Here is a 16,457-nt window from a genome sequence, read left to right on the forward strand (position 1 = left end):
TATTTCTTTGAGTTTTAGATATTCTTATAAATTTTGTCTTCTTGATGTTCATTGTTAGACCGTATTCTTTTCAATATGTCGCTATTCTGTTAACCAGTCTCTGAAGATCTTCAATATTTTCGGCTAAGACGACAGTGTCATCCGCATATTTAATGTTGTTAATGGGAACTCCTTCTTCTTCTTCTTAAAGTTCCCTCTCCTATCGGAGGTTGGATATCATAATGGCTATGGTCACTTTGTTGGCTGCTGCTCTGAATAGTTGTAATGAACTACAGTTAAACCATTCTCTAAGGTTCCTCAGCCAGGAGATGCGTCTTCTTCCTATGCCTCTTCTTCCTTGGATCCTTCCTTGCATAATAATTCTCAGCAACTCATATTTTTCTCCTCTGGTAATGTGACCCAAATATTCTAGTTTTTATACTTTTCATAATTTCTAACTCCTTATTTAAACGTCGTAGCACTTCAACATTGGTAATCCTTTGAACCCACTGAATTTTCAATTATTCTTCTGTAACACCACATTTCGAACGCTTCTATTCTTCTTATGTGTTGTCTCTTCAATGTCCAAGCTTCCATTCCGTATAGCAATATAGAAAATATGTAGCATCTTAGAGCCCTCAATCTGAGAGGCAACTGAAGGTCTTTGTTTGTAAGCAGTGTCTTCATTTTTATAAATGCTTGCCTTGCAGTTTCAATTCGGACTTTAATTTCTTTGCTTTGGTCATTTTTGTCATCAACCCAGGTTCCCAGATATTTGTATGTCTTAACTTTTTCTATTTGGATTTGCTCTATCATTAACCTTTCATTTCCATGTTCTGTTTTTGAGACAATCATAAATTTAGTTTTTTTCTTGTTTATTTTTAGTCCGTATCGAATGCAATAATCGTTAATTCTATTTAGCAATTCTTGTAGTGATTCCAGGGTGTCTGCCATTATAACGGTGTCATCAGCGAATCTTATGTTATTTACTATTGTTCCGTTTATAGAGATTCCATCACTTAGCTCCGCTATCGCTTCCTGAAATATGGCTTCACTGTACAGGTTAAACAGTAGCGGCGACAGAACACAACCCTGTCTTACTCCTCTCTTTATATCAATATTCTCGGACTCCTGTTCTTCTATCTTTATATTGGCCTTTTGATTCCAATACAGATTGATGATAATTCGTAAATCTCGGGAACTCCGTTCACCTTTATTCCAGCTGTTTTACCCTCAAGAGCTTGTTTTAGGATCTCTTCCGAGTAGGCATTGAAAACAGGCGACAATACGCATCCCTGTCTCACGTCATCCCACGTCTAATTTCATTTTCCTTTGACAACTGTTCGTTAACACGTACTTTTGCTCGCTGCTTATTATATAAATTATTAGATATGATCCTGAGGTCTTTGTAGTCTATCTTCTTTAATTTCAGGACATTTATTAATTGTTCATGTCGTACTTTATCGAAAGCTTTATTATAGTCAATAAAACAGACATATATATCTTGATTGATATAAAAAAATAAAGCTTTCCAAAAATGTAGCTTATAAAAAAGTGAAACAAACGGTGTATTCAAGTCTGTAGACCCAGTAGAAGCACAGTTGCAGCTAATGAAAAGTAGGTTCTTTTTCGTTAAATTCCAAATCGAATATTATTAAAAATTATAAGAATAAGTAAAAACTTATTATAACTTTTTAAAGTGTTTAATAAAAAAAGCTTTAGTTTTGTTTTTTTAAATAAATTTTTAACATCAAAAGTAAGTAAGCTACGCTCAAAATAATGTTGGTCCCTTTGATTTTTGCGTTGTTTTTTTTAACAAAAAAAGACACCAACTTTATTTTTAGCGTAACTTACTTACTTTTATGATAGTTACTTTTATAAAAAATAAAAATGAATTTTTAAAAACATTGTATTAGATTTACACGAAAAATGCTGAATTTTTTTGTTATTTCACGATGAAATATTCGATTTGAAATTTGACGAATAACAACTATTTTTCATTAGCTACAACTCTGCTTCTACTGGGTCTACACACTTCATATACCTATACACCGTTTAGTTTCATTTTTTTATAAGCTATGTTTTTGCTAAGATTTTTTTCGGTAAAGTACTTCTTACTTTTTAAGTTATTTCATAATAAAGATAAAGATTTGGATAAAAAAATGATTACACAATTATAATTGAAAGTCAAACAAGGCTCAAAATATTTACTGGGAGGGGAAGGGGCCACTCTTCTAAACAAACCATGTGATTCGTATTTCCATGGTTACAAAACTCGTTTTCAATGATTTGCAGGCTTTTTTAAAATCCGGCAAACGCGCATCTGTCGACATTTAATACATCACTGCCGCCATCTACTAAATGACAGGTGAACTCATTTTCTCATCTATTAAGTGATAGTCGAACTAATTTATCACTAACAAAATGCCAACTTGTTACAGTAATATCAAAAAAATCCCTAGTTTGCCGATTTTTACTATAATTTTTAGTTTTAGGTACAGTTAATTTAAAAATTATGGCAGTATGGGCAATGAAATTTTGCTTAAAATAAAGGTTTTTGTATAGTTAATCCTTTGTGGTAGTTATTTTGTACCCAAGTTCAAAAATTATTACACAAAACCAATTCTTAGGGCAGGTTACCAAGTAAGTTTTGACATGGATTATTTTAAGTACAGTTATAAAAAATTTACTGCTTTCTTTGGAAATTTTAACTAGATACTATTAAAATAGAAACTCTACAGTTCACGTATATACCCTTAAGTTGAAGATTGGTTTTGAAATAGTGACGTTAACTGTACCTAAAAACTATATAAATTTTAACATTGTGTCATACCACCTTAAGCTCAGAAGAATACCAACAAGGAAATTTCTTAGTACTAAAATATTTAACTGGAGTGAAATGTTCAATAAGAGAGTAAATAATGTCATAAAACGTAGCAATCATGTCGGAAAAATCACTACCACGAAACAGGTTATCCCATTCTATAAATTCTAGACATTGGTGAATTGCTGGAAAGTTTGCATTACAGAAATCATAATAATATTCGTTACCAGAAATTGACCTATCAAAAACATTAAGCTGCAATGATGTTAACAGAGGAGGATGATGGGGCCAGGATAAGATCCAGAATAACACCCCTGCTATTAAATATAAAATTACATTGAAAAAGATTATGATAAGCACACAGATTTGAAACAACCTCAATGGCATCAACTACAGCTAGCGGTGATGAAGATTGTGAGGTTGCAGAAGAGCAATAATCTTCAATTCTCCACCTAGCTGAGGGGACATTATATAGTCACCAAATAAGTGAAATTTCAGGGATGAAAATTGTTCATTTAGAAGCATCAGTTGGTCAGCATGAACTTGATAGGTGTAGGCTGGAGATTGAGGTGGAATGTATAGAGCTCCCAGAATAAGTTTGCCATGGAACCGTACAAACAGCTGTTCAATAGAAGGATCAGATTGGATTCGTAATATTCCACCCCCTCTAAGATATGAACTAGAGGCAGGTGTACGATCCTGTCTATAGATATTGTAATTGACAAGACCAATTTCAGCATCAGCAATGTCACTATTGAGCCAAATTTCTGTTAGAATGATAATATCATAGGTACAATTAAAACATTGAGGCTTAATTCAGTAAGTTTTGTTATGAGACCCCGGGCATTTTGGTAATAGACTGTAAACTTGCCCAAGTCAGTAGAGCTTAAAGGTTTTTTTGAATGATTTTAGGTATGTTATTAAAATACTTAACCCGGCACCTGCCACATGGGGTGCTACCAGCACCCCATAACCCCTTTTTTATCAAATATTTGGTATTTCAAGTTTGGTAACGGAGCTGTGTGTCATAGTAGCTTTCTATAATATTATATAGCATAGATGTGTTAGTGTCTGAAGTGGTTATTTAGTGTCATTCTGAACTTATAGCTCTAAAATCGAATTAGGGTGTCATCATCTGGCACTTTAAGTTTTAATTTTTTTTTGTATTTTTGATAAACAGGTCAAATTTACATGTTTTATTGAAATAAATTATTTAAATTATTAATATAAACTATATACTCACTAAATCTTAATTTTTTTTAGATATTTTACTTGACTTCATTTATTATGGCTTGGTACTTGCTAATTTGCTTATGACAACTTTTTCATTTTATTTTTTAACTTTTATAACATATTAGTGGCTAATAAGTCAATAAAACATGTTTTTTTATATTCTTGTGTTACTCAACACATTTTGTTTTTTAAACAAGTAGATCACAGAAAATTTTTAAGGGGTGCTGTGAGCACCCCACGTGGCAGTTGGCGCCTTGCAAAGCCACGTGGCAGGTGCCGGGTTAATTGTGAGATTAACTTCTCCAGCGTTTTGTCTCTCTGAAAGCTCGGACCTAAGACTATTTAACAGCTTTCTTTGGTTAGTGGTTTGATCTAAAATAAAATATATCTTTTTTCGTGACTAACTGTTTGTTTGTTTTTAATAACATGAAGAGCATCCATTGCTGAAGAAAAGATTACTTTAATGGGACGATGACCAGTCAATGAAAGTAAAAAATAAAATCAGATTTTATCGTCTACAGTAGATTTAATTTTTTTAAACTGAATTTTAATTGATTAAAGAACGTGGGGCCAAAATGATCCCTTCGGGCTTTATAGGTACGTATGCTAAGCCAGACTTTCTAGTGTTAAAGGTGGAGAGTGGATATTAGATATATGATGCAACTTATTGTTTAGATGTTCCATTACTAAATAAGTTGACCACTTACCCTGTTTAAAATTGACAAACGATGTTTAAGCTTAATATTTTCAGTAATAAGTTTGTTCAACTGCCCGTCACTGGTAGTAGGTTGAAGAGACACTCCGTCGATACTACTTTTGATGCCTTTTAAACTTTCTTTCATCAAATTAATTTGTTCCAGCTGCAACAAAATGCTCAATTAATTTACAAAAGAAAGCATAACTAAACTAAATTACTTACAGCAGTATCTGCCTCAAGATTATATCTAACGAGATCTTGATCCATAATACCTATATTGATTCTTAGTAGACAAAAATAAATTAATAAATAAATTGAAACTACATAGGCTCAAAGAACCTAACCAACAAAAAGAAAATTTTTAAAGTTACCGGTGTGAAGATAGAAATCAAAGAGTGACATAAAACATGTCTTGTCATAGAACAATAAATATCGTTTTTTATTAACAAGCCATGAAGTGAAGAAGGCAACGTCGCAATTGATGACGTCTGTAGTCCGACTCTCGGAATACAGCCTTCTAAATCACAATTTTAAAGTATATATAAATTCTGGTAAAATCTATAGTATTTTTTTACAGGAAAATGTTATTAATCAGAAGTTTGTACAAAATAAAATTAAACGTAATTCCTTGTAAGTAACGTTTATTATACAAAAAAACCACTGACAAGAATATGTGTAAAATACTTTATTTTATACATCATTATTTTTATCATTATTTTTCTTTTTATAATACTTTTTTGAAGATTCATTACTTTGATGGCTGGTATTTTTGTTTTTTGTATAATTATTTAAAACAATATTACACATAATTTTTACAACAGCAGAATAAACTGTTGAAGGCATTTTCCCCACATTCACACTCAAATTCAAAATTTACACATGAAATCTTTCATGTTAATTGTGAACTTTTCATTAGGTACCGAAGATGATAATAATTGTGCTACAAACATAATTTTTCAAGATTGGGATTATTAATAATAAATTCAAATGTTGAACAAAGATGATAATAAATAAATTTTACTGAATATGTTGCTAAGCACAAACCATCCCTTTGCAAATATTCATAATCTGCTCCAGTTGTCTCTCCTTTACTGCAAAAAACAATCTGTTTTAAATGTTCACAATAGTTTTTACTCATAACATATAATTTGTAGCATAAAATATTGTAAAATGTTTCAGTTTCCCTGTGAATAATATGGTGAATATTGTTTACCAACAAAAAATGAGAACTGATAGAATGGCACTAAATACGACCCAACACGGAGGTGGGGTGGGGGGTTACTTTAAAATCTGAAATAGGAGCCTCCATTTTTATAACAGATTTGGATTCCTTACGAAAAAATAAGTAACTTTTATTCGAAACATTTTTTCGAATTATGCATAGATGGCGTTATAATCGGAAAAAACGATTGTTGGTAATGGAAAATTAAATTAAAAAATGGCAAGCGCCCACTAAAATGGAAAACGTTACTTAACATTTTTTGGTTTTAGGACCTACTCTTCACAACCCAATAGGTCCCCAAAGCGCTCGAGTGACTGCACATTTAGCATACTTTGCTCCCCTACCATAATAATTGTTCATCTGAAACTAAAATATAGAAAACTAAAATTTTCTATATTTTAGTAACTAAAAAATACAACACTAAAGACCGCGTCCCACCATCAAATAATTTGATCAAACTGGTTTGAGCAAACTGAAAGTGACAGTTAGTGACGTCACATCCTGAGTGTTCATTGTGGATAATAATGAAAAATTTTAATTTTAAATAAAGTACAAACAAGTTAGACAACTCAATACAAAAAACTTGATCAAACTAGACTGATATAGTGAGAGCACAGATTTTTAGAATTTCAAATAAACTGCAACTGTGACGTCACTTTGACGTACTTTCTCAAGTACGTCAAGTTTGCTCAAACTGTTTGATCAAATTATTTGATGGTGAGACGCGGCCTTAAAGTATTATTGTGCATTACGAAAAAATGTATACGTATCCTAATAGTTTACTTTAGGACAGGATATTTTGGTACTACATACTTTGAGTTTTTTTAATATTTATAAAGAAAAAAAAAGGAAACTTGGTAACAAAAATGATTTGTTTTCCCAGATCCAACGAATGATGATTTGTTATTCTGCAGATAGGAACTATTTGTGATAAACAGTTCACATATTATAAGAAACCGTCACAATTTAACACGTATTTGTGACAAATCTAAGCTCTAAGTTTACAAACCAGTGCGCATTTCAAATAAACGTCTTGAAATGCACACGTGCTTGAAAGCAAATATGAGCCGCCGTTCCCGTGCCTATTTCAAAACTACCCTGTCTTGAAGTGAACACGGAAACTTAAATACGCCGCCCGGTGCGCCCGGTTTCATAATCAACTTAAAGTGAAAGTGAACATTAACTAAAGTTCACTTTAATGTGAAAATTCCATTGATAAAGGTATCAACTTAAAATTTAAAGTCCACTTTAACTATTATGAAATCAAGCGTTAACCGGTCTACCATTAGATGTTGCCAAATTTCAACTTGTTAAGTAAAGGTGGCTGTGTTTTTTATGGTTAGGTGTGACGTTGACGTGTGACTTCCTTCATCCATAGAGTTAAATATTAGCATAGAGAGAGTGTCATTCAGAGCGAAGTGACGACACCATCTTTTTTATTTGGATTAGTGCTGTTTCACTCTTACGCATAGTAAAGCTGCTACAGTTGTCCTCCTCTTCCGTGCCTATATTCACACTGAATGTCATTATAGATTCTCGATACAATGTGTTAGAAGGAGATGCAGCAAACCAGTCCCTGAGATCTTGTCGTCAGGAGGCGCGGAAGGTAGGCTCCCTCTATGTTAATATATACCTCTATGCCTTCATCGTCAACCGATATCAACAATCTATCTGTCAAAATAAATTGGTGACATCAACATTTTTTAAATTCTTGGATAATTATTTGTATATGAATCATAAATAGCTACAAATACCACGTAAGTACACAGAAAAAAATTATTTGCTTAAAAACATCTACTTCGCCCTAACAATAAAACACTGAAAACTTTCTTTTCAATACTTCCACAACATTTATTACAAATTAATTTCACTACATCTGCTTCCACAGAGTGCATTTCTTAAGTGATGTTTTTACCATATGCGTCTACTCTTTATAGTCTTTAACACAAAAGGGCTTTCAATAATAGAAATACCTCAAATTCTCCATATTCAAAATAAAGACCTTAAGCTAGATCAGGGCCGCGTTTAGGTCAATTGACGCCCTAGGCAATTCTCTAGTAGCCGCCCTTCAAACATGTACCATTTTTGCTGAAAAAAATGCAAGCAGAATTTTTTATTTAAATAAGAACGTTAGGTTCTTCAAATAATGTTTGGAAATGTCTTAAAAATATTCTTTATTTTACATCAGGTGTAATGTTACATGTCATATTACTATTATAAAAAGGCGCCATGCATTTTTTTGACCATATTACTATTATAGTAAGTAAGTAAAAAACTTGGGTAAGTCCATCTGAATAAACGAGGCCATCGTACCCCCTGGGCAATTGCATATTGAAGCATAGTTTTTAATTCCAAATAACTTTTCAATAACAATTTTCGATGTTGTGAAATATAAAGGTACTTTTTCCTGAGCTAAATTTATATTTTTTAACATACATCCTATAAAATTAATAAAATGTGATATCTGATGGGATGTGTTGCAATAGCAGTAGCCGTTATTTTTTAACTGTTATTTCACTGAAGCTGCTTCACACTGTTACAGCATTTTCATAATAACTGAAATATTCAGGTAGCTGACTACTTTTTTAGTTATTGTAGACCTATAGGAAGAAAACCTACCCGTGTCCTGTCTAGAGTTCACGTCCGTTTTTTTAATTATTAACAATTTAATTTGTATGTAATCTTTTTAAAATGTGTATGTAATTTCTACATACATTACAAATATGCAATTTTATTATAAATGTATTAATTAATAAAGGGTCTAATTTGTTTAAACATTCCTTGAAAAAATATTTTTTTTTCCAAATATCTATTTTTTTTAATCATATATCATTAACGATCATAGAAAAAGTTTTTTTTTAATGGCATGGACTTTATGTCATTCAGCCAGTCACAACATGAGTATTAGTGTCATGTGTAGTGTGTATGTTGAGTAAGTGTCTTGTTACTTTGCAAAGTCGATGTCATTGTCTTTGCAAAGAGACGCTAATTGTACATAGAAAAAGTTAAAGTATATTTTAATAAATAAATTATTTTTATTAAATGATAATTTATTGAACATAATTTATTTATTAAAGTATACCTTAACTTTTTCTATGATTAATAATGATAATATCATTACAAAAAATGGATTTTTGAGAAAAAAATATTTTTTCAAAAATTGTTTAAAAAAATTAGACTGTTTATTAATTAATAAATGTCTAGACAAATTGCATATTTGTATTGTACACAAAAGTACATACAAATTAAAAGAAGAAATATCAAAATCCATTGAGTAGATCCCAAGATATAGAAAATGGTAGTAGTTTTAAGTTGCTTTTTTAGTTTTTGAACTCATGCATTTGTCGGCTCCCGCCAGGTAGCTGACAACTTTTTTAATTATTGTTGACCTATAGGATGAAAACCTACATGTTTCCTGCCTAGAGGTCGCGTCCGTTTTTGAATTATTAACAATTTAGTGCAATCAACGCAGAAGCTCCCCCTTCATTTACCATGACTAGTCACCATTTGAACTACATTTTTAAAAATTCGAGGAAAATATCACCTTTTTGAATATGTAAAAAGATGTTTTCTACGGACAATGTTTTTAAAGTTATTCTAAATGTTTATAAACTAGGATTTTTTACTATATTAGATAATTTTTTATCTTTTCTTAATACATTTTGATAGTATCACTTTTCTACTTTCATTTGGCATATGCAGAATTGTCCTATCTTCATTATTTGCTGTCATTTGTTATTGCAAAACAAAGGCCTCTGGGATAAACAAATAGAATAACTTTTAAACTAATTAATGGATCGGTCTCAAATTTTGAGGGTTTGTTATGTACCCCAATACCCAACTTTGAGTGAAACACTACAGTCAAAGTTAGTTTTAGTAAAAGTTATTAATAAATAACAATTTTTGTTATTTTGCAGTTTACGAAGCGACAAATTAACTTTTTGACTTTCAAAAATCGTCATTTTGAAGGTTTTTCAATGTTCTAAAAAAATAAATTTTGTAATTTTATGTCAATTATTTAGCTTTTAATTGAGTGCAAAAAATGGAAAAAATCGTGTTGATTGCACTAAATTGGTAATAATTAAAAAATGGACGCGAACTCTAGGCAGGAAACATGTACGTTTTCATCCTATAGGTCAACAGTAAACAATAACTAAAAAAGTAGTCAGCTACCTCGATATTTCAGTGTCCCGGACATGGTCTATTTCTTGCTTATTTCCCTGGAGTATATCTGTGCGACGCGACGACACGAGCCTTATCTACTTGTAATAATACAGTTTGAAAATTCCAACTCTAACTCGATGTTCTACTGTAGACAAGTCAAATCTTTAGTTTCTGCAAAATGTGCAATATTGAAGTGTTCAATAGCCCACCGCCTTTGCCAAGCTGCCGGCGGCCCAATAATCACTAAATTTATGACTTCTGTCCTTTTTGAATGAATAGTGTTAAGATAACAGAATGCTATGTGTGTTTTATATTTGTTATGAATGCAATTTGTTTTATTCTATTTAGAAATGAATGCCCACTTCTATTTCATTGATGGATGAACATACATACTTGTTATTCGATTTTAATTTTTATATACAAATATTTTTTTGTACAGTATTTTTGCCGCCCTAGGCAACTGCCTATATTGCCTAATGGATAAAGCAGCCCTGAGCTAGATCCTTATTAGAATCCATGGAAATTAATAAATTAAAAAATACATATATAATCCTGAATGACCAACTTAAGACAAACAGCTTCCTTTCCTCTCCACAACTTATTAAGCTAAAGACTATTAAAGTGTAAAGCTCTGTATTCGCGGGGTATATGTTCCGTAAATATACTGCAAATACAGAAACCGTGAATATGGAATAGTAATTTATATGGGGTTATAGGGGATACGTTCCTACATGACAAAAAAAAAGCAAATACATAAAAAATCCGTTTAGTTGAAGACCACACATATTGATTAATTATATATATTATCTTCAGGTTTTTAAAGAATTTACCTACTAAATTTCTCTTTCTTGACAGTTTTTAAAAATCATTGAATTCAGTTCAGACAAATTGCATTAGCAATTGACGAGGAACCGCAAAGTGGGCGACGCCTGGTGGCGAATTTGAATAGCATCAACTCTAGGAAAACATTGACTTTGTCATTAATTTGTGTACATATTTGCGGTCAGTTTGTTGTAATTAACAATGATTTCGACTTAAAAAAACTATTGCAGTGTTCCTCAGTATTCGTTCCTATTATACTCTACGTAATGACGTAAACTAACCAATGCCAAATCACACATTTTATTAATTTAACCCTTGTATTAATCGTAGTATTTTTTATTGTTTAAGCGACTGTAAAATTAAATAAATAAATAAAATGTAGTGTATATTCTGTACATAGAATGTATATTGTTATGCAAAATATTCCGACCACCTCATAATTTCCAGAACACAATTATTATAAGATAAATAATTCACCTACTTAGTTTTCAGTTTTTATTTAATTAAAAATTGTTATCTGTCGGTGTAAAATAAATTGTAGTGTACCTATTAACTAAATTAAAAACAAAATTAGAAATTCTAAGATAGATTAATATTTTTTAAAACGCTGTGTGATTATCGGGGGGCAGATTTTTTTATGAAAAAAAGGTGAAAACAAATCAGTAGTTAGCATCAAATTTTAATGAATGCATACAGATGAAACATAATTTTGAGTCGTCTTTAACCTATAAGATGTCTTACGCCCGGTTTCATAATCAACTTAAAGTGAACGTTAACTAAAGTTCACTTTAACGTTGACATTTACCCATATGAATTGCATTGACAAGGGTACCAACTTAAAACTTAAAGTCCACTTTAACTGATTATGAAACCGGGCGTTAGTGGCAAAACTTAGTGGTTACTTTGGCAAAACACTCGTGTAAATGATTTTAATTTAACGTTTTAGAACTGTGAGGTCAAATGACAAAATGAATTGTTTTCCTAGAGTTATCGTCCATCTTTGAAATTTTGAGCGCCCTCTGTCGGAATTTAATTTTGCGAATTTGCCTCGTAAGACTTTGCTCCATAGGTGGATAAATTTTTGTTAAGAAATCACAAAGCTCATTTGCCATTCTTAAACCTTCACTAGGAGACAAAAACAGAAATAAATGAATTTATACGGATAGATAACATTACGGAGACACAATGGACTGAGCATTTCGCGAAATTATATGGAGAAGGAGAAGAAGAGAACAGAGAAATAAACATTAATGAAACTCACGATAGAGTACTAATATCAGAAGAAGAGCTACAAGAACGAATAAAAACATTAAAAAATAGAAAAGCACCTGGTCCTGATAAGATAAATAATGAACTGCTAAAATATGGAGGAAGAACACTACTCAAATGGCTCCTAAAATTATTTGTCGATATAATAAATATCGGAGTAGTACCAGCGGAATGGAAGGAAAGTCTCCTGCTACCGATACTCAAAAAGGTAGACTCGAAAAATCCTGAAAATTATAGAGGCATTAGTCTGATGAACAGCACATTAAAATTGTTGACGGCAGTCATAAAAGATAAAATCGAGGAAAAAGCGAATATGGCAGATGAACAGCAAGGCTTCCGGAAGAACCGCAGCACAATAGATGCAATTTTTATTATCAGGCAAATAGTAGAAAAGTCTATTGAATATGGAAAACCAGCATACATGTGCTTTGTAGATTTAAAAAGTGCTTTTGACAGGGTGAGGCGAAATGATATCTTAAATTTATTACAAGCTGAACAAATAGACCACCAGATAATAAGGCTAATTAAGGAAATTAACAAGAACAACAAGACCAGAGTTATAATGTCAACAGGAGAAACAGAACGCATAGAACTAAAAGGAGGAATCCGCCAAGGAGACTCGCTCAGCCCATTGTTATTCAATATGATGATGAATCAAGTAATTCACGAAGTCAGAAAACGACATGGATACCACATGGGAGCGCATAAAATCACGATACTATGCTATGCCGATGATGCAGTACTAATTGCTGATAACGAGGATGACCTACAAAGGCAGCTCCACACTTTCAATATCACAGCAAATAAATTTAATATGAGAATATCGGTAGAAAAAACTAAATGTATAGTGATAAGTAAAGAGCCGCGTAGATAAATAGACGGCAAAATTGTAGAACAAGTAATGAAATTCAATTACCTAGGAGTAGAGATCACTAGTGACAGGAATATAAGAACAGAGACCACAACACAAGCGACAAAAGCGGCAAGAGTAAGTGGTTTCCTCCGAGAAACCATATGGAGAAACAAATATCTGACCACTGAAAGCAAAATAAAAGTATACAAGACAACAGTAAGACCTATCCTAACATATGCAGCGGAGACAAGGACCGATACAAGAAAGACGAAACAACAAATCAACAATATCGAAATGAAAGTATTAAGATCAATAGCGGGCATATCATTAAGAGACAGACAAAGCAACAGAAGTATACGAGAACGTTGCAAAATTCAAAATATTAACAGGTGGATAAAAACAAGAAAGAAAAACTGGAACGAACATGTAAATCGAATGGAACCAGATAGATTAGCGAACATCTGTAAAAACAACAAGCCGTATAGCAGAAGACCCGTTGGAAGGCCGCCAACAACAACTGAAACAGAATAAGAGGCAGACAAACAGGAGTAATCCTAGTCGCGCGAAGAAGAAGAAGAAGAAGAAGAACCTTCACTAAGATTTTTCAAATTAAAGTCACATTTCCAGAGCTTGTTGAAATCTCTTGTTCAAGGGGTTGTGAGTTTAACATTTCCTCCATCTTGCGATTCAAGCCACTCCTGAATATCACATGATTTTATTTCTTCAAATCCATCTTGTCCTATTCCACTTGCAAATTCGGCCAAGTTTTTAGATCAAGTTTGAACTTACAGAGGTTCTTCTTTATTTCCCGCAGTCAGAACAGGCCACAGTTTTTTCCAGCATGATTTCAAAATGTATGACTCTAGTTATTGTAATGATTCTTTTGTTTACTATGCATTTTGCTATGTCAAATTTTTTCCAGCATTTCATAACATTCATTTCAGGATTATATTCCATATTATTCATTATCACTTTGAAGGTTTGTATAATGTAATAGGATTATTAACTGGAATATTCCTTGGTCCATAGGTTGAAGCAGAGCCTACTCCAATCTAGTCATAGTTGTAATAATGTCAACTTTATTTTTTTATTAGTCTACTTCATGACGTGTTGACAAAGGATAGCCAATGCTTTTTATGTTGGTATATGTATGTACTGATACTGATGCATCTATTCAATTCGCAAATAAAGAAATCTTAGGCCGCAAATATAGGAATTGGATCGCATTTTTTTAAAGCGCGAATAAAGAGCTTTTACTGTAATAAATTTTGTGGAAGATTTGAGAAAAAAAGTTTTCAGTGTTTTATTGTTAGATAAAACAAACTTCATCAAGTAACGGTTGAATCCATTACTTATCTACATAACTATTTTTTAGGTAAAATTCTCCAGTAATCATGTCTAAAGTTCACGAATTTAATGTAAAAATGACCTGTGATGGCTGTTCTGGTGCAGTAGAAAGAGTTTTAAATAAATTAAAGGACAAAGGAGTCGAAGACTTTACTATTAACTTGGAGACTCAAAAGGTGACCGTAAAATCGTCTCTACCTGCAAATGACATTTTAGAAGTTATTAAGAAAACAGGAAAAGAAACTACCTTGCTATCTTCGTCTTAGTGGAGATCTTTTTGTGAACTTTACGATTTGCAGCTAATTTTATATACTTATGTGAACGATTTATGTTAAGTCTTATTGACATATTATTTACAATTATAAAAATCTATATTTTATGAATATAAAACTATAACTCTACAGTGTTATTGAAATCTTTATTTATATCCCAAAAATGTTTCGAATATACAAGACAAACGAATAGAATTTGAGAGGTTCCAACCGGCCTTTGAAAGGCCTGTTGCAAGAGACCTATTCTCTAGTAATTACGTTGGTGCTAAAAAATTAGGAAATAATATATAACAGGATATACAAACATTTAAGACTTATTGATAGAAGTCTGAATCATCAAGGGATGATTCACTAAACAAACAATGTATTTTTTGTTATTTGAGGATGTTAACAATTTAAGGAATTATATCATATCCTGATTTGACTTAATTTGCCTTCAATGTACTAAAAACTAACTACCATCTATAAAGCCGGACTCAAACGACTTGTGTACTTGGCAACTAATCGTTAGTTGTGTATACATGCCGTATTGTGTGAGTGGGTTACTAACAATTATTGTACTAATTGTCAGATACTAATAATAATAATAATCCTCCACTGACGCAGGTTTTAGCATCAAAAATAACAATGTGGTGGCGAAGCTTAATCATGTGTTGTATATGGATGATTTGAAATTAATGGCTTCCACTCGAAACCAACTAGATGAGATGCTAAGAACTGTAGAATCCTTTTCAAATGACATTAGTATGCACTTCGGACTAAGACAAGTGCCGTGTTTTAAATATAGTCAGATGAAAAGTACAGCCCGGAGGATCCGATATGCAAAATGGCCAGAACATCGAGGCCATGGGTGAAAACAATATGTATAAATATCTTGGAGTAAAGCAAGCGCGGAAAATTGACCATAAGCAAATGAAAACTGAGATAACTGTGGAGTTTATACGAAGGGTAAAACAGCTGCTTCGTTCACACCTTAACGGTAGAAATTTGTTTAAGGCACTAAACACCTACGCATGTTCCGCGCTTAGCTATTCGTTTGGCATTGTTAAGTGGACAAAAACGGACATAGAGAATCTTCAGCGAAAAGTAAGAACACATCTCACAAAGGCACAAAAACACCATCCTAAAATGCAGTAGAAAGAACGACATTACCACGGAATCTAGGAGGAAGAGGAGTTATGGATATAGATGAGCAATTAGATAAACAAATTACTAATTTAAGAACTTATTTTCAGATGCAAGCTGAGACATCTACTCTACATCGCGCTATCTGCGCAGTAGATGACAAAACACCGATCAAACTGAGGGAACCAGAAATGCGCATAAACAACCTCACTAAAGACGAAAAAATGAGCACCTGGATGGTTAAACCTCTGCACGGGCGACATCCTAATGATGTCAACCAGCGGCGGCTCGTGGGTCAATCTTCAGGGGGGTCATTTTGGTTTGAAAACTTCAAACTGTTGATTTTTTAAAGTATTTAAAAGATCTTTTAGCATTTATATTTTAGATAAAAAATACAGACTTAGATAAAACTCAATACTATTTACCCTAGTTTTCCGAAAATTAAATTTGTCTTTTTTTAGAGTAAATCTTTTAAAAAATATAGGAAAAATGGTATGAACAGGTTATTGACTGATATATAGATAGGAATATTTATAGTATAATAAATTGTAAATTTATTAAAACGAAACTTACTTTAAATATTTTTATATTTTAAGTCAATTCTTCTATCCTTTAGTTCTGCAAAATAGTCTATGACCTTCTCATTGAAA

At 32.2% G+C, this 16,457-nt stretch overlaps 2 protein-coding genes across 2 annotated transcripts in view; one reads left to right on the forward strand and one right to left on the reverse strand.

Moving 5' to 3' along the window:
• LOC114332456 (probable arginine--tRNA ligase, cytoplasmic) overlaps positions 1 to 5,132 on the reverse strand; it is a 51,091-nt gene extending 45,959 nt beyond the window's left edge. Inside the window, exons 1-2 of the mRNA XM_028282252.2 lie at positions 4,956 to 5,132; positions 4,744 to 4,896 (exon numbers count right to left, since the gene is read on the reverse strand). Coding sequence (XP_028138053.2) covers positions 4,744 to 4,896; positions 4,956 to 5,000 — 198 coding nt within the window. The 5' untranslated portion in view covers positions 5,001 to 5,132. The remainder of the gene's footprint in view (positions 1 to 4,743; positions 4,897 to 4,955) is intronic.
• Positions 5,133 to 7,700: 2,568 nt separating this feature from the next.
• LOC114332459 (uncharacterized) lies at positions 7,701 to 14,811 on the forward strand. Its single transcript, XM_050662502.1, has 2 exons — positions 7,701 to 7,712; positions 14,439 to 14,811. Exon 2 carries the CDS (start codon positions 14,458 to 14,460, stop codon positions 14,674 to 14,676), a length of 219 nt encoding a protein of 72 aa, XP_050518459.1. The 5' UTR covers positions 7,701 to 7,712; positions 14,439 to 14,457; the 3' UTR covers positions 14,677 to 14,811.
• The last annotated feature ends 1,646 nt before the right edge of the window (positions 14,812 to 16,457 follow it).

This window comes from Diabrotica virgifera, chromosome 9 (assembly GCF_917563875.1).
Source record: "Diabrotica virgifera virgifera chromosome 9, PGI_DIABVI_V3a".
NCBI classification, from domain to species: domain Eukaryota; kingdom Metazoa; phylum Arthropoda; class Insecta; order Coleoptera; family Chrysomelidae; genus Diabrotica; species Diabrotica virgifera.